This window comes from Bufo gargarizans, chromosome 3, assembly GCF_014858855.1.
Source record: "Bufo gargarizans isolate SCDJY-AF-19 chromosome 3, ASM1485885v1, whole genome shotgun sequence".
In the NCBI taxonomy this organism is placed as follows: Eukaryota; Metazoa; Chordata; class Amphibia; order Anura; family Bufonidae; genus Bufo; species Bufo gargarizans.
In genome coordinates, this window is record NC_058082.1 from 619,159,658 (window position 1) to 619,185,291 (window position 25,634).

Below are 25,634 nucleotides of genomic sequence, written 5' to 3' on the forward strand. Positions count from 1 at the left end.
TCCCTCTAAATCTCTCGTTACCCACCGCTGTACTGTTGTTGCTGGGCAAGATATTTAGTGTCCGTCAAAGCACATTTTTTGTTCTGGGTTGAAGTACAATTCCCAATTTAGCAATTTCATAATTTAGTGGTTTCTGCTATATCAGAGCTATTTGAAATCTATCCCTAAAAGGGTATATAATATTGAAGGTGCACATAGGGTCATTCAGAATAACTTCACACACACCCGCTACTGTGTATTTCCAAGTCTAATTCTGTCACTAAACCCATACCTGTCACCCAGCGCCTAAATACTAGGCCTCAAATTTAAATCCCTCTAAATCTCTCGTTACCGGTGTCCTGTTGTTGCTGGGCAAGATATTTAGTGCCCGTCAAAGCACATTTTTTGTTCTGGGTTGAAGTACAATTCCCAATTTAGCAATTTCATAATTTAGTGGTTCCTGCTATATCAGAGCTATTTGAAATCTATCCCAAAAAGGGTATATAATATTGAAGGTGCACATGGGGTCATTCAGAATAACTTCACACACACGCTTCTGTGCATTTCCAAGTCTAATTCTGTCACTAAATCCATACCGGTGACCCAGCGCCTAAATACTAGGCCTCAAATTTAATTCCCTCTAAATCTCTCGTTACCCACCGCTGTACTGTTGTTGCTGGGCAAGATATTTAGTGTCCGTCAAAGCACATTTTTTGTTCTGGGTTGAAGTACAATTCCCAATTTAGCAATTTCATAATTTAGTGGTTTCTGCTATATCAGAGCTATTTGAAATCTATCCCTAAAAGGGTATATAATTGAAGGTGCACATAGGGTCATTCAGAATAACTTCACACACACCCGCTACTGTGTATTTCCAAGTCTAATTCTGTCACTAAATCCATACCGGTGACCCAGCGCCTAAATACTAGGCCTCAAATTTAATTCCCTCTAAATCTCTCGTTACCCACCGTTGTACTGTTGTTGCTGGGCAAGATATTTAGTGTCTGTCAAAGCACATTTTTTGTTCTGGGTTGAAGTACAATCCCAATTTAGCAATTCATAATTTAGTGGTTTCTGCTATATCAGAGCTATTTGAAATCTTATCCCTAAAAGGGTATATAATATTCAAGGTGCACATTGGGTCATTCAGAATAACTTCACACACACACGCTTCTGTGCATTTCCAAGTCTAATTCTGTCACTAAATCCATACGGTCACCCAGCGCCTAAATACTAGGCCTCAAATTTATATCCCGCTGAATTTGAATACAATACATTGGGCCAAATAATATATTTGTTGTTGTGGTGAACCATAACAATGAGAAAAACATCTAGTAAGGGACGCGGACGTGGAACATGGTCGTGGTGGTGTTAGTGGACCCTCTGGTGCTGGGAGAGGACGTGGCCGTTCTGCCACATCCACACGTCCTAGTGTACCAACTACCTCAGGTCCCAGTAGCCGCCAGAATTTACAGCGATATATGGTGGGGCCCAATGCCGTTTCTAAGGATGGTAAGGCCTGAGCAGGTACAGGCATTAGTCAATTGGGTGGCCGCAGTGGATCCAGCACGTTCACATTATCTCCCACCCAGTCTTCTGCAGAAAGCGCACAGATGGCGCCTGAAAAACCAACCCCATCAGTCTGTCACATCACCCCCATGCATACCAGGGAAACTGTCTCAGCTCCAGTTATGCAGCAGTCTCTTTATGCTGTTTGGAAGACTCCGCTGGCAGGGTTTCCCAAGGGCATCCACCTAGCCCTTCCCCAGCGGTGTGAAAGACATAGAATGCACTGACGCACAACCACTTATGTTTCCTGATGATGAGGACATGGGAATACCACCTCAGCATGTCCTCTGATGATGACGAAACACAGGTGCCAACTGCTGCGTCTTTCTGCAGTGTGCAGAACTGAACAGGAGGTCAGGGATCAAGACTGGGTGGAAGACGATGCAGGTGGACGATGAGGTCCTAGACCCCACATGGAATGAAGGTCGTGCCACTGACTTTCACAGTTCGGAGGAAGAGGCAGTGGTGAGACCGAGCCAACAGCGTAGCAAAAGAAGTGAGCAGTGGCAAAAGCAGAACACCCGCCGCCAAGAGAATCCGCCTGCTACTGACGCCGCCATCTGGGCCGAGCACCCCAAAGGCAGCTTCAAGGAGTTCCCTGGCATGGCACTTCTTCAAACAATGTGCTGACGACAAGACCCGAGGTGGTTTGCACGCTGTGCCATCGAGCCTGAAGCGAGGCCATTAACGTTCTGAACCTGAGCACAACCTGCTATGACCAGGCACCTGCATGCAAGCATGAACGCAGTAAGGAGTAAACACCTTAAAACCAAGGAAGTCACTCAGGCTCCCCGCTACCCTCTTCTGCTGCGTGCCGCCTCGGCCTATTCTGCTGCTGCCGCCTCGCCTCTTCCTCCGCCTCTGGAGGAACAGTTGGCACCTGCCGCCCAGCAAACAGGGGATGTACACCAACACCACCACCACCACCTCCGTCACCAAGGTCTCAACCATGTCACACGCCAGCGTTCAGCTCTCCATCTCACAAACATTTGATAGAAAGCGTAAATTCCCACCTAGCCACCCTCGATCCCTGGCCCTGAATGCCAGCATTTCTAAACTACTGGCCTATGAAATGCTGTCATTTAGGCTGGTGGACACAGACAGCTTCAAACAGCTCATGTCGCTTGCTGTCCCACAGTATGTTGTTCCCAGCCGGCACTACTTCTCCAAGAGAGCCGTGCCTTCCCTGCACAACCAAGTATCCGATAAAATCAAGGGTGCACTGCGCAACGCCATCTGTAGCAAGGTCCACCTAACCACAGATACAGTGGACCAGTAAGCACGGCCAGGGACGCTATATCTCCCTAACTGCACACTGGTAAATGTAGTGGCAGCTGGGCCCCAGGCGGAGAGCTGTTTTGGCGCACGTCCTTCCGCCGCCAAGGATCGCAGGGCAACATTCTTTGCCTCCTGTTGCACACTCCTCCTTCTCGGCTTCCTCCTCCTCTTCTTCCACCTGCTCATCCAGTCAGCCACACACCTTCACCACCAACTTCAGCACAGCCCGGGGTAAACGTCAGCAGGCCATTCTGAAACTCATATGTTTGGGGGACAGGCCCCACACCGCACAGGAGTTGTGGCGGGGTATAGAACAACAGACCGACGAGTGGTTGCTGCCGGTGAGCCTCAAGCCCGGCCTGGTGGTGTGTGATAATGGGCGAAATCTCGTTGCAGCTCTGGGACTAGCCAATTTGACGCACATCCCTTGCTTGGCGCATGTGCTGAATTTGGTGGTGCAGAAGTTCATTCACAACTACCCCGACATGTCAGAGCTGCTGCATAAAGTGCGGGCCGTCTGTTCGCGCTTCCGGCGTTCACATCCTGCTGCTGCTCGCCTGTCTGCGCTACAGCGTAACTTCGGCCTTCCCGCTCACCGCCTCATATGCGACGTGCCCACCAGGTGGAACTCCACCTTGCACATGCTGGACAGACTGTGCGAGCAGCAGCAGGCCATAGTGGAGTTTCAGCTGCAGCACGCACGGGTCAGTCGCACTACAGAACAGCACCACTTCACCACCAATGACTGGGCCTCCATGCGAGACCTGTGTGCCCTGTTGCGCTGTTTCGAGTACTCCACCAACATGGCCAGTGGCGATGACACCGTTATCAGCGTTACAATACCACTTCTATGTCTCCTTGAGAAAACACTTAGGGCGATGATGGAAGAGGAGGTGGCCCAGGAGGAGGAGGAGGAGGAGGAGGAAGAGGGGTCATTTTTAGCACTTTCAGGCCAGTCTCTTCGAAGTGACTCAGAGGGAGGTTTTTGGCAACAGCAGAGGCCAGGTACAAATGTGGCCAGCCAGGGCCCACTACTGGAGGACGAGGAGGACGAGGATGAGGAGGAGGTGGAGGAGGATGAGGATGAAGCATGGTCACAGCGGGGTGGCACCCAACGCAGCTCGGGTCCATCACTGGTGCGTGGCTGGGGGGAAAGGCAGGACGATGACGATACGCCTCCCACAGAGGACAGCTTGTCCTTATCCCTGGGCAGCCTGGCACACATGAGCGACTACATGCTGCAGTGCCTGCGCAACGACAGCAGAGTTGCCCACATTTTAACCTGTGCGGACTACTGGGTTGCCACCCTGCTGGATCCACGCTACAAAGACAATGTGCCCACCTTACTTCCTGCACTGGAGCGTGATAGGAAGATGCGCGAGTACAAGCGCACGTTGGTAGACACGCTACTGAGAGCATTCCCAAATGTCACAGGGGAACAAGTGGAAGCCCAAGGCCAAGGCAGAGGAGGAGCAAGAGGTCGCCAAGGCAGCTGTGTCACGGCCAGCTCCTCTGAGGGCAGGGTTAGCATGGCAGAGATGTGGAAAACTTTTGTCAACACGCCACAGCTAACTGCACCACCACCTGATACGCAACGTGTTAGCAGGAGGCAACATTTCACTAACATGGTGGAACAGTACGTGTGCACACCCCTCCACGTACTGACTGATGGTTCGGCCCCATTCAACTTCTGGGTCTCTAAATTGTCCACGTGGCCAGAGCTAGCCTTTTATGCCTTGGAGGTGCTGGCCTGCCCGGCAGCCAGCGTTTTGTCTGAACGTGTATTCAGCACGGCAGGGGGCGTCATTACAGACAAACGCAGCCGCCTGTCTACAGCCAATGTGGACAAGCTGACGTTCATAAAAATGAACCAGGCATGGATCCCACAGGACCTGTCCGTCCCTTGTCCAGATTAGACATTAACTACCTCCCCATAACCATATATTATTGGACTCCAGGGCACTTCCTCATTCAATCCTATTTTTATTTTCATTTTACCATTATATTGCGAGGCTACCCAAAGTTGAATGAACCTCTCCTCTGCCTGTGTGCTAGGCCTAAATATATGCCAATGGACTGTTGCAGTGGTGGGTGACGTGAAGCCTCATTCTCTGCTATGACATGCAGACTGATTCTCTGCTGACATGAAGCCAGATCCTCTGTTACGGGAGCTCTCTCCTCTGCCTGGGTGCTGGGCCTAAATTTATGACAATTGACTGTTGCAGTGGTGGGTGACGTGAAGCCTGATTCTCTGCTATGATATGAAGACTGATTCTCTGCTGACATGAAGCCAGATTGTCTGTTACGGGACCTTTCTCCTCTGCCTGGGTTCTGGGCCTAAATTTATGAAAATTGACTCTTACAGTGGTGGGTGACGTGAAGCCTGATTCTCTGCTATGATATGAAGACTGATTCTCTGCTGACATGAAGCCAGATTCTCTGTTACGGGACCTCTCTCCTCTGCCTGGGTGCTGGGCCTAAATTTATGACAATGGACTGTTGCAGTGGTGGCTGACGTGAAGCCTGATTCTCTGCTATGACATGCAGACTGATTCTCTGCTGTCATGAAGCCAGATTGTCTGTTACGGGACCTCTCTGCTCTGCCTGTGTGCTAGGCCTAAATATATGCCAATGGACTGTTGCAGTGGTGGCTGACGTGAAGCCTCATTCTCTGCTATGACATGCAGACTGATTCTCTGCTGTCATGAAGCCAGATTGTCTGTTACGGGACCTCTCTGCTCTGCCTGTGTGCTAGGCCTAAATATATGCCAATGGACTGTTGCAGTGGTGGGTGACGTGAAGCCTCATTCTCTGCTATGACATGCAGACTGATTCTCTGCTGACATGAAGCCAGATTGTCTGTTACGGGACCTCTCTGCTCTGCCTGTGTGCTAGGCCTAAATATATGCCAATGGACTGTTGCAGTGGTGGGTGACGTGAAGCCTCATTCTCTGCTATGACATGCAGACTGATTCTCTGCTGACATGAAGCCAGATTGTCTGTTACGGGACCTCTCTGCTCTGCCTGTGTGCTAGGCCTAAATATATGCCAATGGACTGTTGCAGTGGTGGGTGACGTGAAGCCTCATTCTCTGCTATGACATGCAGACTGATTCTCTGCTGACATGAAGCCAGATTGTCTGTTACGGGACCTCTCTGCTCTGCCTGTGTGCTAGGCCTAAATATATGCCAATGGACTGTTGCAGTGGTGGGTGACGTGAAGCCTCATTCTCTGCTATGACATGCAGACTGATTCTCTGCTGACATGAAGCCAGATTGTCTGTTACGGGACCTCTCTGCTCTGCCTGTGTGCTAGGCCTAAATATATGCCAATGGACTGTTGCAGTGGTGGGTGACGTGAAGCCTCATTCTCTGCTATGACATGCAGACTGATTCTCTGCTGACATGAAGCCAGATCCTCTGTTACGGGAGCTCTCTCCTCTGCCTGGGTGCTGGGCCTAAATTTATGACAATTGACTGTTGCAGTGGTGGGTGACGTGAAGCCTGATTCTCTGCTATGATATGAAGACTGATTCTCTGCTGACATGAAGCCAGATTGTCTGTTACGGGACCTTTCTCCTCTGCCTGGGTTCTGGGCCTAAATTTATGAAAATTGACTCTTACAGTGGTGGGTGACGTGAAGCCTGATTCTCTGCTATGATATGAAGACTGATTCTCTGCTGACATGAAGCCAGATTCTCTGTTACGGGACCTCTCTCCTCTGCCTGGGTGCTGGGTAGTGTTGAGCGCGAATATTCGAAAAGCAAATTTTTTTCGCGAATATCGCAACTTCGCGATTTCGCGAATATTTCGAATATAGTGCTATATATTCGTAAAAACGAATATTCGTTTTTTGTTTCCCCCCCCCCCCCCCACAAAATTACAGTACACATATAATTGATTGTTTCCCAAAGGTCCAACAGCTCAGATCTTACTCACATTGCCTAGAAAGTGATTGAGGCGCGAATCTTCGTAAGGCGATTTTATTAGCGCACATGCGAATATCGGCACGTCCCAGAACAGAGGCAAAGGGCTTTGCATTCATACATTAGTGAATTGAGTTGCGAATCTTCGTAAGGCGATTTTATTAGCGCACATGCGAATATCTACACTTGTCCCAGAACAGAGGCAAAGGGCTTTGCATTCATACATTAGTGATTGAATTGAGCTGCGAATCTTCGTAAGGCGATTTTATTAACGCAAATGCAAATATCTACACTTGTCCCCAGAACAGAGAGGCAAAGGCCTGTGCATTCATATAGTATAGCACCATATTCGCGAATACGTAGAACTTCGTAAAAGTCGATTTACGAATATTCGTATTTTTTATTTTACTTTCCACCTTACAGATTACATTGATCTGTACTCTGTCAACTACTGTCATCACCCCCCACTGTATCTCGATTGATTCCCAAAAGTCTCACATTCCCTAGAAAGTGATTGAGGTGCGAATCTTCGTAAGGCGATTTTATTAGCGCACATGCGAATATCTACACTTGTCCCAGAACAGAGGCAAAGGGCATTGCATTCATACATTAGTGATTGAATTGAGTTGCGAATCTTCGTAAGGCGATTTCATTAGCGCACATGTGAATTTTGCATAGCATATGTATTATGCGATAATTCGAATTATCGCATATGCGAAATAATAACGAATTTGAATAATCGCGAATATTTTACGAATATTCTTTCGAATATTCACAAAATTTCGCGAATTCGAATATGGGACATGCCGCTCAACACTAGTGCTGGGCCTAAATTTATGACAATGGACTGTTGCAGTGGTGGGTGACGTGAAGCCTGATTCTCTGCTATGACATGCAGACTGATTCTCTGCTGACATGAAGCCAGATTGTCTGTTACGGGACCTCTCTCCTCTGCCTGGGTGCTGGGCCTAAATATATGCCAATGGACTGTTGCAGTGGTGGCTGACGTGAAGCCTCATTCTCTGCTATGACATGCAGACTAATTCTCTGCTGACATGAAGACAGATTCTCTGTTACGGGACCTCTCTCCTCTGCCTGGGTGCCGGGGCCTAAATATCTGAGAATGGACTGTTCCAGTGGTGGCTGACGTGAAGCCTCATTCTCTGCTATGACATGCAGACTAATTCTCTGCTGACATGAAGACAGATTCTCTGTTACGGGACCTCCCTCCTCTGCCTGGGTGCTGGGCCTAAATATATGCCAATGGACTGTTGCAGTGGTGGCTGACGTGAAGCCTCATTCTCTGCTATGACATGCAGACTAATTCTCTGCTGACATGAAGACAGATTCTCTGTTACGGGACCTCCCTCCTCTGCCTGGGTGCTGGGCCTAAATATATGCCAATGGACTGTTGCAGTGGTGGCTGACGTGAAGCCTCATTCTCTGCTATGACATGCAGACTGATTCTCTGCTGACATGAAGCCAGATTCTCTGTTACGGGACCTCTCTCCTCTGCCTGTGTGTGTGCTGGGCCTAAATATATGCCAATGGACTGTTGCAGTGGTGGCTGACGTGAAGCCTCATTCTCTGCTATGACATGCAGACTGATTCTCTGCTGACATGAAGCCAGATTCTCTGTTACGGGACCTCTCTCCTCTGCCTGTGTGTGTGCTGGGCCTAAATATATGCCAATGGACTGTTGCAGTGGTGGCTGACGTGAAGCCTCATTCTCTGCTATGACATGCAGACTAATTCTCTGCTGACATGAAGACAGATTCTCTGTTACGGGACCTCCCTCCTCTGCCTGGGTGCTGGGCCTAAATATATGCCAATGGACTGTTGCAGTGGTGGCTGACGTGAAGCCTCATTCTCTGCTATGACATGCAGACTGATTCTCTGCTGACATGAAGCCAGATTCTCTGTTACGGGACCTCTCTCCTCTGCCTGTGTGTGTGCTGGGCCTAAATATATGCCAATGGACTGTTGCAGTGGTGGCTGACGTGAAGCCTCATTCTCTGCTATGACATGCAGACTGATTCTCTGCTGACATGAAGCCAGATTCTCTGTTACGGGACCTCTCTCCTCTGCCTGTGTGTGTGCTGGGCCTAAATATATGCCAATGGACTGTTGCAGTGGTGGCTGACGTGAAGCCTCATTCTCTGCTATGACATGCAGACTAATTCTCTGCTGACATGAAGACAGATTCTCTGTTACGGGACCTCCCTCCTCTGCCTGGGTGCTGGGCCTAAATATATGCCAATGGACTGTTGCAGTGGTGGCTGACGTGAAGCCTCATTCTCTGCTATGACATGCAGACTAATTCTCTGCTGACATGAAGACAGATTCTCTGTTACGGGACCTCTCTCCTCTGCCTGGGTGCCGGGGCCTAAATATCTGAGAATGGACTGTTCCAGTGGTGGGTGACGGGAAGCCAGATTCTCTGCTATGGAACCTCTCTCCAATTGATTTTGGTTAATTTTTATTTATTTAATTTTTATTTTAATTCATTTCCCTATCCACATTTGTTTGCAGGGGATTTACCTACATGTTGCTGCCTTTTGCAGCCCTCTAGCTCTTTCCTGGGCTGTTTTACAGCCTTTTTAGTGCCGAAAAGTTCGGGTCCCCATTGACTTCAATGGGGTTCGGGTTCGGGACGAAGTTCGGATCGGGTTCGGATCCCGAACCCGAACATTTCCGGGATGTTCGGCCGAACTTCTCGAACCCGAACATCCAGGTGTTCGCTCAACTCTATCCATATTGCCTCCTTTGCTGGCTGGATTCCTTTTTCACATTATACACTGCTCATTTCCATAGTTACGACCACCCTGCAATCCATCAGTGGTGGTCATGCTTGCACACTATAGGAAAAAGTGCCGGACTCTCTGGTGGCCGGGACCATGGGTGCTCACATAGGCTGGTACTTTATCCTATAGTGTCCACCACTGTTGGATTGCAGGGTGATCATAATTATGGAAATGAGCAGTGTATAATGTGATGGGAAAATGAATCCAGCCAGCAAAGTAGGCAATATGGACAATCACAATACATTAGTAAGTGCCTTGTAGTAACTTTCTCTACATGATAAATGCTATTTTCTGACGTGACACAACCCCTTAAACTCAGAATTCCCTAGTGTATATGATTTTTTTTTTTTTTAACCAGCCATCCCCTTTAATTCATTTGATCAAGAATTTCACTCACTTCAATATCTGAGGGCTTGTAAATGCCAGGACATCAGCCACTATTTTCATGAGGGCCACCTGGATGAGCGAGTACCTGAATGTGTTCCACAATGCCCGCAACAAAGATACCTTCTTGAATCCAGAATCCTGGAAAAAAGAAAGAGAAAGTGACTTGTAGGAAGTGCAGTAAGTGAGAGATATTCTAGTTATAACATTGGGGAGGAAGGCCTTAAATCCGTGTATGGTCTACAACTGATCTAAGCATGGCTGCTTTAAAAATTCTGCTGGTTGCCCTTAGAAACAGACAGCAGTGAGAATCTGTCCCCTGGGACCTCCCTGCACACATAGATGCCGCTGTCCCAGGTAATCCAGAGAAGGGTCCCTTTGTTTGCTAATCAATGGGGTCATTGGATTCAGCAGAGACCGCTCAGGCCAGCCAGTGGCTGCAGCAGTACACCTGACTACAGACATGACTTCACAAGTCCGGTCCACAACAGACCAGAAGCATGGGGGACAAGACCCTTAGGCCGCAGTCACATGACCGTGTCCGTTTTAGGAACCTGAAAACCATGGACACCGACTGTGTGCACCCGGTATCATGGTGTGATGCCACTGACTTCAATGGGTCCACAATCTGCAAGATGCAGCCAAAGAGAGGACATGTTCCGTCTTCTGCGGTGTGGAGGCACGGACCCAGAAGCACACGGAAGCCCTTCTGTTCGCTTCTGGGTCTGTGCCTCTGCGCCGCAAAAGATAGAACATGTCCTATTTTTGGCTGCGTCTTGCAGACCGTGGACCCATTGAAGTCACATGGTGCACCAGGCCGATTTCTTGGTTTTGGATCCAAGGATGTTACACGGTCATGGGAGTGCGGCCTTAGGCTGGAACAGAGTGCCGGTGACCAAGGAAGTGGCTTTCAGGGCCTTAAGTAAAATGATTGTTGGTATTGGAAAACCCCTTCAAATAAGTGTTTATGAGCTGTCAGGGAATGAGAGATAAGGGCTACAGATCGAGCCCTCAGAGCAGCTCTCTGATAGATTCACTGAGAAGGAGAGCAACAGTCTGCAGAGCAGCTCTCTGATAGATTCACTGAGAAAGAGAAGTAACAATCTGCAGAGCAGCTCTCTGATGGATTCACTGAGAAGGAGAGTAACAGTCTGCAGAGCAGCTCTCTGATAGATTCACTGAGAAGGAGAGTAACAGTCTGCAGAGCAGCTTTCTGATAGATTCACTGAGAAGGAGAGTAACAGTCTGCAGAGCAGCTCTCTGATAGATTCACTGAGAAGGAAAGCAACAGTCTGCAGAGCAGCTTTCTGATAGATTCACTGAGAAGGAGAGTAACAGTCTGCAGAGCAGCTCTCTGATAGATTCACTGAGAAGCAGAGTAACAGTCTGCAGAGCAGCTCTCTGATAGATTCACTGAGAAGGAGAGTAACAGTCTGCAGAGCAGCTCTCTGATGGATTCACTGAGAAGGAGAGTAACAGTCTGCAGAGCAGCTCTCTGATGGATTCACTGAGAAGGAGAGTAACAGTCTGCAGAGCAGCTCTCTGATAGATTCACTGAGAAGGAGAGTAACAGTCTGCAGAGCAGCTCTCTGATAGATTCACTGAGAAGGAGAGTAACAGTCTGCAGAGCAGCTCTCTGATAGATTCACTGAGAAGGAGAGTAACAGTCTGCAGAGCAGCTCTCTGATAGATTCACTGAGAAGGAGAGTAACAGTCTGCAGAGCAGCTCTCTGATAGATTCACTGAGAAGCAGAGTAACAGTCTGCAGAGCAGCTCTCTGATAGATTCACTGAGAAGGAGAGTAACAGTCTGCAGAGCAGCTCTCTGATAGATTCACTGAGAAGGAGAGTAACAGTCTGCAGAGCAGCTCTCTGATGGATTCACTGAGAAGCAGAGTAACAGTCTGCAGAGCAGCTTTCTGATAGATTCACTGAGAAGCAGAGTAACAGTCTGCAGAGCACCTCTCTGATAGATTCACTGAGAAGGAGAGTAACAGTCTGCAGAGCAGCTCTCTGATAGATTCACTGAGAAGCAGAGTAACAGTCTGCAGAGCAGCTCTCTGATAGATTCACTGAGAAGGAGAGTAACAGTCTGCAGAGCAGCTCTCTGGTAGATTCACTGAGAAGGAGAGTAACAGTCTGCAGAGCAGCTCTCTGATAGATTCACTGAGAAGGAGAGTAACAGTCTGCAGAGCAGCTCTCTGATAGATTCACTGAGAAGGAGAGTAACAGTCTGCAGAGCAGCTCTCTGATAGATTCACTGAGAAGGAGAGTAACAGTCTGCAGAGCAGCTCTCTGATAGATTCACTGAGAAGGAGAGTAACAGTCTGCAGAACAGCTCTCTGATAGATTCACTGAGAAGCAGAGTAACAGTCTGCAGAGCAGCTCTCTGATAGATTCACTGAGAAGGAGAGTAACAGTCTGCAGAGCAGCTCTCTGATAGATTCACTGAGAAGGAGAGTAACAGTCTGCAGAGCAGCTCTCTGGTAGATTCACTGAGAAGGAGAGTAACAGTCTGCAGAGCAGCTCTCTGATGGAATTTAGCGACGAGCAGAAGGAGAGTAACAGTCTGCAGAGCAGCTCTCTGATAGATTCACTGAGAAGGAGAGTAACAGTCTGCAGAGCAGCTCTCTGATAGATTCACTGAGAAGCAGAGTAACAGTCTGCAGAGCAGCTCTCTGATAGATTCACTGAGAAGGAGAGTAACAGTCTGCAGAGCAGCTCTCTGATAGATTCACTGAGAAGGAAAGCAACAGTCTGCAGAGCAGCTTTCTGATAGATTCACTGAGAAGGAGAGTAACAGTCTGCAGAGCAGCTCTCTGATAGATTCACTGAGAAGCAGAGTAACAGTCTGCAGAGCAGCTCTCTGATAGATTCACTGAGAAGGAGAGTAACAGTCTGCAGAGCAGCTCTCTGATGGATTCACTGAGAAGGAGAGTAACAGTCTGCAGAGCAGCTCTCTGATGGATTCACTGAGAAGGAGAGTAACAGTCTGCAGAGCAGCTCTCTGATAGATTCACTGAGAAGGAGAGTAACAGTCTGCAGAGCAGCTCTCTGATAGATTCACTGAGAAGGAGAGTAACAGTCTGCAGAGCAGCTCTCTGATAGATTCACTGAGAAGCAGAGTAACAGTCTGCAGAGCAGCTCTCTGATAGATTCACTGAGAAGGAGAGTAACAGTCTGCAGAGCAGCTCTCTGATAGATTCACTGAGAAGGAGAGTAACAGTCTGCAGAGCAGCTCTCTGATAGATTCACTGAGAAGGAGAGTAACAGTCTGCAGAGCAGCTCTCTGATAGATTCACTGAGAAGCAGAGTAACAGTCTGCAGAGCAGCTCTCTGATAGATTCACTGAGAAGGAGAGTAACAATCTGCAGAGCAGCTCTCTGATAGATTCACTGAGAAGGAGAGTAACAGTCTGCAGAGCAGCTCTCTGATAGATTCACTGAGAAGGAGAGTAACAGTCTGCAGAGCAGCTCTCTGATAGATTCACTGAGAAGCAGAGTAACAGTCTGCAGAGCAGCTCTCTGATAGATTCACTGAGAAGCAGAGTAACAGTCTGCAGAGCAGCTCTCTGATAGATTCACTGAGAAGGAGAGTAACAGTCTGCAGAGCAGCTCTCTGATAGATTCACTGAGAAGCAGAGTAACAGTCTGCAGAGCAGCTCTCTGATAGATTCACTGAGGAGAGTAACAGTCTGCAGAGCAGCTCTCTGATAGATTCACTGAGAAGCAGAGTAACAGTCTGCAGAGCAGCTCTCTGATAGATTCACTGAGAAGGAGAGTAACAGTCTGCAGAGCAGCTCTCTGATAGATTCACTGAGAAGGAGAGTAACAGTCTGCAGAGCAGCTCTCTGATAGATTCACTGAGAAGGAGAGTAACAGTCTGCAGAGCAGCTCTCTGGTAGATTCACTGAGAAGGAGAGTAACAGTCTGCAGAGCAGCTCTCTGATGGAATTTAGCGACGAGCAGAAGGAGAGTAACAGTCTGCAGAGCAGCTCTCTGATAGATTCACTGAGAAGGAGAGTAACAGTCTGCAGAGCAGCTCTCTGATAGATTCACTGAGAAGGAGAGTAACAGTCTGCAGAGCAGCTCTCTGATAGATTCACTGAGAAGGAGAGTAACAGTCTGCAGAACAGCTCTCTGATAGATTCACTGAGAAGCAGAGTAACAGTCTGCAGAGCAGCTCTCTGATAGATTCACTGAGAAGGAGAGTAACAGTCTGCAGAGCAGCTCTCTGATAGATTCACTGAGAAGGAGAGTAACAGTCTGCAGAGCAGCTCTCTGGTAGATTCACTGAGAAGGAGAGTAACAGTCTGCAGAGCAGCTCTCTGATGGAATTTAGCGACGAGCAGAAGGAGAGTAACAGTCTGCAGAGCAGCTCTCTGATAGATTCACTGAGAAGGAGAGTAACAGTCTGCAGAGCAGCTCTCTGATAGATTCACTGAGAAGCAGAGTAACAGTCTGCAGAGCAGCTCTCTGATAGATTCACTGAGAAGGAGAGTAACAGTCTGCAGAGCAGCTCTCTGATAGATTCACTGAGAAGGAGAAGTAACAGTCTGCAGAGCAGCTCTCTGATAGATTCACTGAGAAGGAGAGTAACAGTCTGCAGAGCAGCTCTCTGATAGATTCACTGAGAAGCAGAGTAACAGTCTGCAGAGCAGCTCTCTGATAGATTCACTGAGAAGCAGAGTAACAGTCTGCAGAGCAGCTCTCTGATAGATTCACTGAGAAGGAGAGTAACAGTCTGCAGAGCAGCTCTCTGATAGATTCACTGAGAAGGAGAGTAACAGTCTGCAGAGCAGCTCTCTGATAGATTCACTGAGAAGGAGAGTAACAATCTGCAGAGCAGCTCTCTGATAGATTCACTGAGAAGGAGAGTAACAGTCTGCAGAGCAGCTCTCTGATAGATTCACTGAGAAGGAGAGTAACAGTCTGCAGAGCAGCTCTCTGATAGATTCACTGAGAAGCAGAGTAACAGTCTGCAGAGCAGCTCTCTGATAGATTCACTGAGAAGGAGAGTAACAGTCTGCAGAGCAGCTCTCTGATAGATTCACTGAGAAGGAGAGTAACAGTCTGCAGAGCAGCTCTCTGATAGATTCACTGAGAAGGAGAGTAACAGTCTGCAGAGCAGCTCTCTGATAGATTCACTGAGAAGCAGAGTAACAGTCTGCAGAGCAGCTCTCTGATAGATTCACTGAGAAGGAGAGTAACAGTCTGCAGAGCAGCTCTCTGATAGATTCACTGAGAAGGAGAGTAACAGTCTGCAGAGCAGCTCTCTGATAGATTCACTGAGAAGCAGAGTAACAGTCTGCAGAGCAGCTCTCTGATAGATTCACTGAGAAGGAGAGTAACAGTCTGCAGAGCAGCTCTCTGATAGATTCACTGAGAAGCAGAGTAACAGTCTGCAGAGCAGCTCTCTGATAGATTCACTGAGAAGCAGAGTAACAGTCTGCAGAGCAGCTCTCTGATAGATTCACTGAGAAGGAGAGTAACAGTCTGCAGAGCAGCTCTCTGATAGATTCACTGAGAAGCAGAGTAACAGTCTGCAGAGCAGCTCTCTGATAGATTCACTGAGGAGAGTAACAGTCTGCAGAGCAGCTCTCTGATAGATTCACTGAGAAGCAGAGTAACAGTCTGCAGAGCAGCTCTCTGATAGATTCACTGAGGAGAGTAACAGTCTGCAGAGCAGCTCTCTGATAGATTCACTGAGAAGCAGAGTAACAGTCTGCAGAGCAGCTCTCTGATAGATTCACTGAGAAGCAGAGTAACAGTCTGCAGAGCAGCTCTCTGATAGATTCACTGAGGAGAGTAACAGTCTGCAGAGCAGCTCTCTGATAGATTCACTGAGAAGCAGAGTAACAGTCTGCAGAGCAGCTTTCTGATAGATTCACTGAGAAGGAGAGTAACAGTCTGCAGAGCAGCTCTCTGATAGATTCACTGAGAAGGAGAGTAACAGTCTGCAGAGCAGCTCTCTGATGGAATTTAGCGACGAGCAGAAGGAACAGTCTGCGGAGCAGGGAAACTGAAGGCTGCTGTAAACAAACTGTTGAAAATCTGTAATAAAGACCAATTTGAAAAATTATTTTTAGCCCAATTATTGTAGCCCAAGTGGAATACAATAATAGTAAAAAAGCCCCCAAAGGTGTCCATCACGTTTAAAGGGGTTATTAGAGGCTGGAAATGCCCCCCCATATGCCCAGGCCCCTCACGCTGATGTCGGGGGGGAAAGCCAATGGCAGGTGGTGACGGGGACGAGCCCCTCTAGCATCGCGGGTGATGTGAGGGAGGCTCGTCCCCTTCACCACCTGCCATTGGCTCAACCAGGAGCGGCGCGGGGAGCGGAAAGCCAGGTAACTAGAATCAGTGTGAGGGGCTCGAGCATATGGGGGGGCATGTCCAGCCTCGGATAACCCCTTTAAGGGCATCTCTGTAGCCTAGTTTGGGGCTGTTCCTTCTGCATCACCCCCTCTCCATCGGATAAAAGTGCAGTTCTCTTACCTTCCTGCTTTGCTTGAAAAATTCCCTTCTCCAGTTTTCCTCAAACGCTGGGCTGACAATGTAAGAAGAGTCATCGTCGTTCAGCTCGATGAGATCTTCTCTCTCTAACGGCTTCCTATAGCCGAGCCTTATAATGCTGGAGAGAAGAAAATAATGGAGGTAAGAAGTGCGGGAGCCGCGCTCCTGGTCTGTGTGTTTAGCAAACAGTTAATAGTATGCCAGTCCTTGGTAAACCCGTCCGTCGGGTACTACGACCTTAAGTCTTCTGGTTTACATCAAATAGCAGGAAATTGCATAAACAGCAATTCCTCAATGAACTGCACACAAAACTACAGCAGTGGGATTACCCTGGAATCGGGGAAATCTCATATACGGTATTTTTCGCTTTATAAGTTGCAATTTTTTGCAAAAGTGGGTAAAAATGTCAGTGCGTCTTATAAAGCAAATACTAGTAAGCTCTTCCATTATGGAAGCGACCACTAGTATGCAGGAGGCGCGGGGAACGGCGACTGTAGAGCTGATAGCGTTTGCTATACTCAACGCTCCCTGGTTTCCTTCCAGGCGCTGCACTGTCCTGACTGCATATAGCGGTATAGCGTCAGGATGTAGTTTGTGCACTATGACTTGATGTTGTATACAGTCAGCTCATAATGCAGCACGGGCCTGGAGCAGACCAGGGAGCGTGCCTGCCGGAGAGACTGATGGACCTGCAGAGTGGCAGCGGGGCCGGACAGGTACGTTTATCTATTTTAGCTCTGATGCGGGTCTGATCTGGGATTTGACATGGGGGTCTGATCTTATATGAGGAACTGATTGAGGTCTGATCTAATATGGGAGTCTGATCTGAGGTCTGATATGGGAGTCTGATCTGAGGTCTGATATGGGAGTCTGATCTGAGGTCTGATATGGGAGTCTGATCTGAGGTCTTATTTGGGAGTCTGATCTGAGGTCTTATTTGGGAGTCTGATCTGAGGTCTGATATGGGAGTCTGATCTGAGGTCTGATATGGGAGTCTGATCTGAGGTCTGATATGGGAGTCTGATCTGAGGTCTGATATGGGAGTCTGATCTGAGGTCTGATATGGGAGTCTGATCTGAGGTCTGATATGGGAGTCTGATCTGAGGTCTGATATGGGAGTCTGATCTGAGGTCTGATATGGGAGTCTGATCTGAGGTCTTATTTGGGAGTCTGATCTGAGGTCTGATATGGGAGTCTGATCTGAGGTCTGATATGGGAGTCTGATCTGAGGTCTGATATGGGAGTCTGATCTGAGGTCTGATATGGGAGTCTGATATGGGAGTCTGATCTGAGGTCTGATATGGGAGTCTGATCTGAGGTCTGATATGGGAGTCTGATCTGAGGTCCGATATGGGAGTCTGATCTGCGGTCCGATATGGGAGTCTGATCTGCGGTCCGATATGGGAGTCTGATCTGCGGTCCGATATGGGAGTCTGATCTGCGGTCCGATATGGGAGTCTGATCTGCGGTCCGATATGGGAGTCTGATCTGCGGTTTGATATGGGAGTCTGATCTGCGGTTTGATATGGGAGTCTGATCTGCGGTTTGATATGGGAGTCTGATCTGCGGTTTGATATGGGAGTCTGATCTGAAGTCTGATATGGGAGTCTGATCTGAGGTCTGATATGGGAGTCTGATATGAGGTCTGATATGGGAGTCTGATCTGAAGTCTGATATGGGAGTCTGATATGGGAGTCTGATTTAATATGGGGGGGTCTGATCTGCAATCTGACATAGGTGTCTGATCTGATTATCGTCAGTTGCGTCTTATCAAACGAAAAATACAGTATATTCCAAATAATTACAATCTGAAAACATCCCTTTCCCTGCTGTGTTCCCCTGTTATTCCTCACGAAAATATAAACATAAATTGACACCTAGGTGTTACCATCCTACTCAATTGGGGCATTTCCCTACACAGCTCTAGGCACAGTGCGTTTTTCAGGCATTTCTGGCATCTCTATAGGATTTGAACAATGTCAGAAAAAAACGCCTGCGTAAAACATTATTTAAAAATAATACTATATATATATATCATACAGTAAATATATAGTTTACCTGCTGTACCAAGAAAAGGTCACCCTACTGAAGAAGGACTCCCGGTATTCTGGATTTTCATTCTGTGAATACAGGTTAATGTTACCGTGAAGTGACAAATTACTGCAATAAATTCGAGAAAAATACAGAAATCCTGCAGATGTAACAGGTGAAGGTCTTCCTGACCTCACAGGACAGGCTCTCGGGCTGAGATCACAGCACGTCAGGGCCATACAATGGTGGAGACCGAACTGTCAGCTCTTCTACCATTCTCCTACCTACCCGTCCAAACCAGCTGGAGGTGGTCACAGCCTGCAAGGGCAACGTCCGACACTGCCGCCGGCTGCAGCATGCTGCTAGTCTTTGTCTGTACTTTATAATTGGACATTGCTTTACTGCTCAAGGTAAAAATAAATTAAATGTAAAAAATAAATACCGTACATAAAAATAAATAAAAAATATTTGTTCACACCTCCATTATCTGTTCTGGCGGAGGAGGAGGAGACCATCCAGGATAGCCGGACACCGCCAGGCACCACCAGAGCCCATTCATGGTAATAGGATGCAGAGGGTTTCCAGCACCAATGCCGGCTTCCATGCATGAGTGGGATTTCTCCGGCAGAAAGCCGACATTGATGCTGAAAACCCAACCGATTCCTCGCCAGGTGCCATTATAGTGAATAGGGATCCGCTTGCAGCGTTTTGCTGTCCGCGATGGGGACGCAAACCAAACGGAAGGCATTGTGGAGAACTCAGTTTCGATCAGTTCAGTTTTGTCACCACTGACAATGAATGGGGACAAAACTGAAGCGTTTTCTTCCTATGACGGATCTAAATATCGGAATTGAAAACGCTAAAGTGAAAGTAGCTTTAAGTGTAGCGCAATACTTGGGGGCGGAGGGGGGCAACCAATGACTGGCCGCAGAGGTGAGGTACCCCCCATGTGTCATGGTAATAGGTCACGTGAGGCATGGGGGGCGCCCACTGACCATCATGGAGTCCGTCAGGTTCCTTCAAGCAACCCGACATTTTATCTTGCAAAAAAGTGCTATTCTTTCCTGCATTTTTTACGCAATTTGTGAAGGAGACCCCCTAATGGAGCCTGCAATGCAGATGTGAATGCAGCCTGAAGCCTCATTCACACTTCAGTGTTTGGTCAGTGATTTCCATCAGTGATTTGAGAGAAAACAAGGATTGGAGCCTCCACAGACATGAGGTATAAGGGAAGATCTGCACCTGTTCTGTGTTTTGGACCTGCACCTGGTTTTGGCTCATAATCACTGCAGTGTAAATAAAGTCGTATGCCTCATTCACACGTCAGTGTTTGTTCAGTGATTTCCATCAGTGATTTTGAGAACAACTGCAGATCTTTCCCTTATACCTTATGTCCGTGGTGCTGGTTTTGCCTCACAATCACTGATGGAAATCACTGAACAAAAACTGAAACGTGAACAAGGCCTAAGGCCTCATGCACACGACCGTTGTGTGCATCCGTGGCCGTTGTGCCGTTTTCCGTTTTTTTTCAAGGACCCATTGACTTTCAATGGGTCCGTGGAAAAATCGGAAAATGCACCGTTTGGCAGCCGCATCCGTGATCCGTGTTTCCTGGCCGTGAAAAAAATATGACCTGTCCTATTTTTTTCACGGCCAACGGTTCACGGACCCATTCAAGTCAATGGGTCCGTGAAAAATCACGGATGCACACAAGATTGTCATCCGTGTCCGTGATCCGTGTCCGTTTTTTCCTATCATTTCAATGGCAAACTTGACTTAGATTTTTTTTTTTTTTTTTCATGTCCGTGGATCCTCCAAAAAACAAGGAAGACCCACGGACGAAAAATCAGTCACGGATCACGGACCTACGGACCCCGTTTTTGCGGACCCTAAAAAAAAAACGGTCGTGTGCATGGGGCCTTAGGGTCCATTCACACGTCCGTTGTTTCTTTCCTGATCTGTTCCGTTTTTTCAGGAACAGATCTGGACCAGATCTGGACCCATTCATTTTCAATGGGTCCTGAAAAAAATCTGACATTGTGCTGTCCGTTTTTTTTTTCAGGACCCATTGAAAATAAATGGGTCCAGATCTGGTCCAGATCTGTTCCTGAAAAAACGGAACAGATCAGGAAAGAAAAAACGGACGTGTGAATGGACCCTTAGGCCTCTTTCACACTACCGTTTTTTTTTTCCGTTTTGCGGTCCGTTTTTTGCGTTCCGTATACGGAACCATTCATTTCAATGGTTCCGCAAAAAAACTGAATGTGTTCCGTATGCATTCCGTTTCCGTATTTCCGTTCCGTTGAAAAGATAGAACATGTCCTATTATTGCCCGCAAATCACGGTCCGTGGCTCCATTCAAGTCAATGGGTCCGCAAAAAAAACGGAACACGTACGGAAATGCATCCGTATGTCTTCCGTATCCGTTCCGTTTTTTGCGGAACCATCTATTGAAAATGTTATGCCCAGCCCAATTTTTTCTATGTAATTACTGTATACTGTATATGCCATACGGAAAAACGGAACGGAACAACGGAACGGAAACGGAACCACAACGGAAGAAAAAAAAACTGAACAACGGATCCGTGAAAAACGTAACGCAAAACACTGAATTCAACATACTGTAGTGTGAAAGAGGCCTTAAGTGACACCCTGACAATCTGGCATCTGAAAGAAGGACTAAAAGCTTGGCCACCCAGCTTTCCCAAGACCCTGACCCACCATGGTGGCTGTAAACCTCTAAAGACATGTCAGAGACCCTTCATTGTCACCCAACTTTCCCAGAACAGACACAAGTTCTGCAAAGATTGACAGAAGAGAACAGTGAAGACTTTTCCGGGATTCTCCTTACGTTTGTGCCCTGGCACCGACCTGTGCAGCTCCTGGCAGACATACTCCTGCCCACATCTATGGTCTGACACACTGTAACGTACCTTCCCCGTGTCTGACAGCCTCTGATAGGCAGCACTGCCTCCGGTCCGTGTCCTCAGCATGGTGCCTGTAGCGGAGACTATGAGGGCAGCTCCATGGACGCCGGTCACTTCCTCACACTACAGGACCCATCACACAGCAGCACATGATCCACAGGCCTGTGCTACAGTCCGCGCCCCCTGGTGGCCACTCTGCATATGATACCACTCTCCCATACATATGATACCAACCTACAGTAACATACCAGCAGCCAATCAGCGGTTTTGAAGATGACAGCCAACCAATAGCGTGCGAGGAATGCAAATCAGACACCGAACTCCATGACTCCGACATCCAGCCAATTGCAAATTAGGACAAGAGCAAACAACCAATCAATGACCGGGTGCTGAAAAGCGGACCAATGGCGAGCTGCAGCAGACTGGAGGCGTTCCTTAGAGTGTCATTCACAGATATCAAGTGGGTTACACAAGGGGAGGTCGCCCAGGTGCGCGCACTAGGGCAGTGGTGCCAGTTGCTATGACAACTTACAAACAGGCAGCTGGCAATGCTGCTGGGAGAGCGGTAGTCACAAGTGTACCATATGGAGGTCATGTGACCGTGTGCTACTTCACACTGGCGTTTTTTGCGGATCAGTCCAGTCGTGGATGTGCAAAAACGCTTCCGTACAATAACAACTGCATGTATCCGTCATGAACGGATTCTACAGTGTATATATAGCCATGACGGATCCGTCTTCAACACCATTGAAAGTCAATGGGAGACGGATCTGTTTTAATATTGTGACAGAGAAAAGGGATACCTTCCCCTTGACTTTAGGGCTCGTTCACATGAACGTATTTTGCGTTCCGTATACGGAACCATTCATTTCAATATGTCCACAAAAGATGCGGACAGCACTCTGTGTGCTGTCCGCATCCGTTGCCCCGCAAAAATTATGAGTCCTGTCCTATTCTTGTCCGTTTTGTGGACAAGAATAGGCATTTCTATAATAGGCCTCCTGTTCCGTTCCGCAAATTGCGGAAGGCACACGGGCGGCATCCGTTTTTTGCGGACCCACAATTTGCAGACTGCAAAAAACAGCGCGGTCGTGTGAACGTGCCCATAGGCTACTTTCACACTCGCGTTTTGGGCGGATCGGTCATGGATCTGCAAAATACAACCGCATGCATCCGTCATGAACAGATCCGTTTGTATTATCTGTAACATAGCCAAGACGGATCCGTTTTCTATTGTGTCAGAGAAAACGGATCCGTCCCTATTGACTTACATTGTGTGCCAGGACGGATCCGTTTGGCTCAGTTTCGTCAAGCGGACAGCAAAACGCTGCAGGCAGCATTAGAATGCAAACTGAACCGTTTTGGACGGCTTCTGAGAGCCTATGACAGATCTCACAAACGGAAAGCCGAAACGCCAGTGTGAAAGTAAATGCGGGTCAATTTCAGCAGGCAGGAAGACTGTGCACAGGAACAGTCCGCACGGGGTAACAGCAAGGAAGGAACCGCTCTGGTTCACAACACCACTGCTTTCCGTTCTTCTGAGCAGGGGAAAAGCGGATCCGTTATTTTGAGCGTCAGTTAAGTTTTGTCAGCGATTAGTCACTTTTGAGGGCAGAAGAAATTTGTAGGACTGATCCGTTTTGATTTTGTACATCAGGATGCAAAAACGGATCCGTCACTAAATACATTGAAATGCAGCTTCCTTCACATCACCGTTCAGCCTACGGAGCAGGAGAACGGAAAGGACGGATTCGGCACACAGCGTTTTCAATTCCGCTTCAGTTTTGTCCCTATTCATTGTCAATGGGGACAAAACTGAACGAAACGGAGTGCACCGGAATGCATTCCGTTCCATTTGATGTGGTGCAGCGCAAGACGGATCCATCCTGGCACACAATAGGCCTCATGCTCACGACCGTATGTATTTTGTGGTCTGCAAAAAACGGATCCGCAAAAAATACAGATGACATCCGTGTGCATTCCGTATTTTGAGGAACAGAGCAGCTGGCCCCTAATAGAACAGTACTATCCTTGTCCGTAATGCGGACAATAATAGCACATGTTCTATTTTTTTGCGGAACGGAAATATGGACATGCGGAATGCACAAGGAGTAACTTCCGTTTTTTGTGTGGACCCTTTGAAAGGAATGGTACCGCTTACGGTTCGCATAAAAAACACGGAACGGACACGAAAGAAAAGAAAATACGTTTGTGTACATGAGGTCTAAGTCAATGGGGATGGATCCGTTTTCTCTGGCACAATAGAAAACGGATCCGTCCCCCATTGACTTTCAATAGAGTTCATGATGGATCCGTCATGGCTATAGAAGACATAATGCAACCGGATCCGTTCATGATGGATGCATCCGGTTGTATTATTGTAACGGAAGCGTATCCATGACGGATCCTCAAAATACGCTAGTGGGAAAGTAGCCTGAGCCGAACGGAACCTAAGGACCCCATAATGGGGTCTGTTCGTTTTCCGCTCAGAGGAAGGTTTTTGAAGCGGATGCTGCATGCACTACTTTTGTCTCCGCTCCAAAATCATCTTCTGAGCGTAAACCTAACGGACCCCATTACCCTGGGTTCACACCTGAGCGTTTTACAGCGCGTTCAAACGCGCTGTAAAACGCTCAAGACATGAAATCCAATGCTTCCCTATGGGAATGGTTCACACCTGGGCGTTTTACAGCGCGTACGAACGCGCTGTAAAACGCCCGACGCTCAAACAAGTACTTGAGCTTCTTTGGGGCGTTTTGACGCGCGTTTGTGGCCATAGGACACTGCAGTCAATGACACAAACGCGCGTCAAACGCGCGTTCACTATTACAAAAACGCGCGTCAAAAACGCGCGTTTGACGCGCGTTTGGGAAATGCTCAGGTGTGAACCCAGGGTTATAGTCTATGGGGTCCGTAGGCTCCGTTCGGCTCAGTTATGTGCCAAATCCGTCCTTTCCGTTTAGGAGCAGGAGAACAGAAAGGCTGAACGGTGATGTGAACGAAGCCTCAATGGGTGACCGATCCGTTGTTTTTTTTTTTGTTAGGTTCGTAAAAAACATCTGATTGATTTCAGTGCTGGATCCATTTCTTTCTGTTTTTATGACCGGACACAAAACCGCAGCTTGCAGCGGCTTTGTATTGTGTCACAAGACGAAATGCTGCTGGAACGGAAGAAATCCTGATGCATCCTGGACGGATCTCTTTCCATTCAGAATGCTTGGGGACTAAATGGAAACACTTTTTTCCGGTATTGAGATCCTCTGCCGGACTTAGATACTGGAAAACACCAATGCAAGTGTGAAAGTAGCCGTGCAGCGTTATCTACCTAATCCTGGCGGGGATCGGATCATTTAAAGCTACTTTCACACTAGCGTTTTTTGCAGTATCCGGCAGGGCTCAGCAAAAACGCTTCCGTTACTGATAATTAAACCATCTGCGTCCGTTATGAACGGATCCGGTTGTATTATCTTTAACATAGCAATGACGGATCAGTCATGAACGCTATTGAAAGTCAATGGGGGACGGATCCGATTTCTATTGTGTCAGAGAGAACGGATCCGTCCCTATTGACTTGCATTGTGGGTCATGACGGATCCGTTTTGCTCTGCATCCCATGACGGAAAGAAAACCGCAGCATGCTGCGGTTTTCTCTCCGGTATGAGAACGCAACCAAACGGAACGGAATGCATGTTTAGTTACGTTTTGTCCCCATTGACAATGAATGGGGACAAAACTGAAGCTTTTTTTTTTTTCCGGATGACTGATCTCAATACCGGAAAATAGAAACGCTAGTGGGAAAGTGGCCTTAAACTTAAAAACCCAATGAAAATCATCCGTTTTTAATAGCTGTTAAAATTGGCTGCAAAACAGACGTTAAAAACGGACAGAAAATGAATGGTTAAAAAATGGCCAAGAAAAACTGACAGTTTTTTTTCACCATTGTGTGAATTACGTAATGCAGAACTGATGCGTAAAAAAATAAAATAAAATGTAAATGTGCACAGAGCCATTGAAAAGAATAGGTCAGGATTCAGCGCGGGTGCTGTGCGTTCACTCCACTCATCGCACCCGCGTGGAAAACTCGCTTGTGTGAAAGGGGCCTTAGACTCTTTAAAAACTTGCAGAAAGCTTTTTAGGCTCAGAAAAGTTTTTTCTTTTGCTTATAATTTAAGGTTTCATCTCCCTTTTAACGTAGTGGAAGACAATGAGGTAAAAAGACAACG

At 47.7% G+C, this 25,634-nt stretch overlaps 1 protein-coding gene across 1 annotated transcript in view; it reads right to left on the reverse strand.

The window, feature by feature from the left end:
- The window catches only part of LOC122930872 (multidrug resistance-associated protein 1-like), a 107,246-nt gene extending 85,663 nt beyond the window's left edge, over positions 1-21,583 (reverse strand). The window contains exons 1-4 of the mRNA XM_044284542.1: positions 21,418-21,583; positions 18,512-18,573; positions 16,436-16,571; positions 9,953-10,080 (exon numbers count right to left, since the gene is read on the reverse strand). Coding sequence (XP_044140477.1) covers positions 9,953-10,080; positions 16,436-16,571; positions 18,512-18,573; positions 21,418-21,477 — 386 coding nt within the window. The 5' untranslated portion in view covers positions 21,478-21,583. The remainder of the gene's footprint in view (positions 1-9,952; positions 10,081-16,435; positions 16,572-18,511; positions 18,574-21,417) is intronic.
- Positions 21,584-25,634: the final 4,051 nt, after the last annotated feature.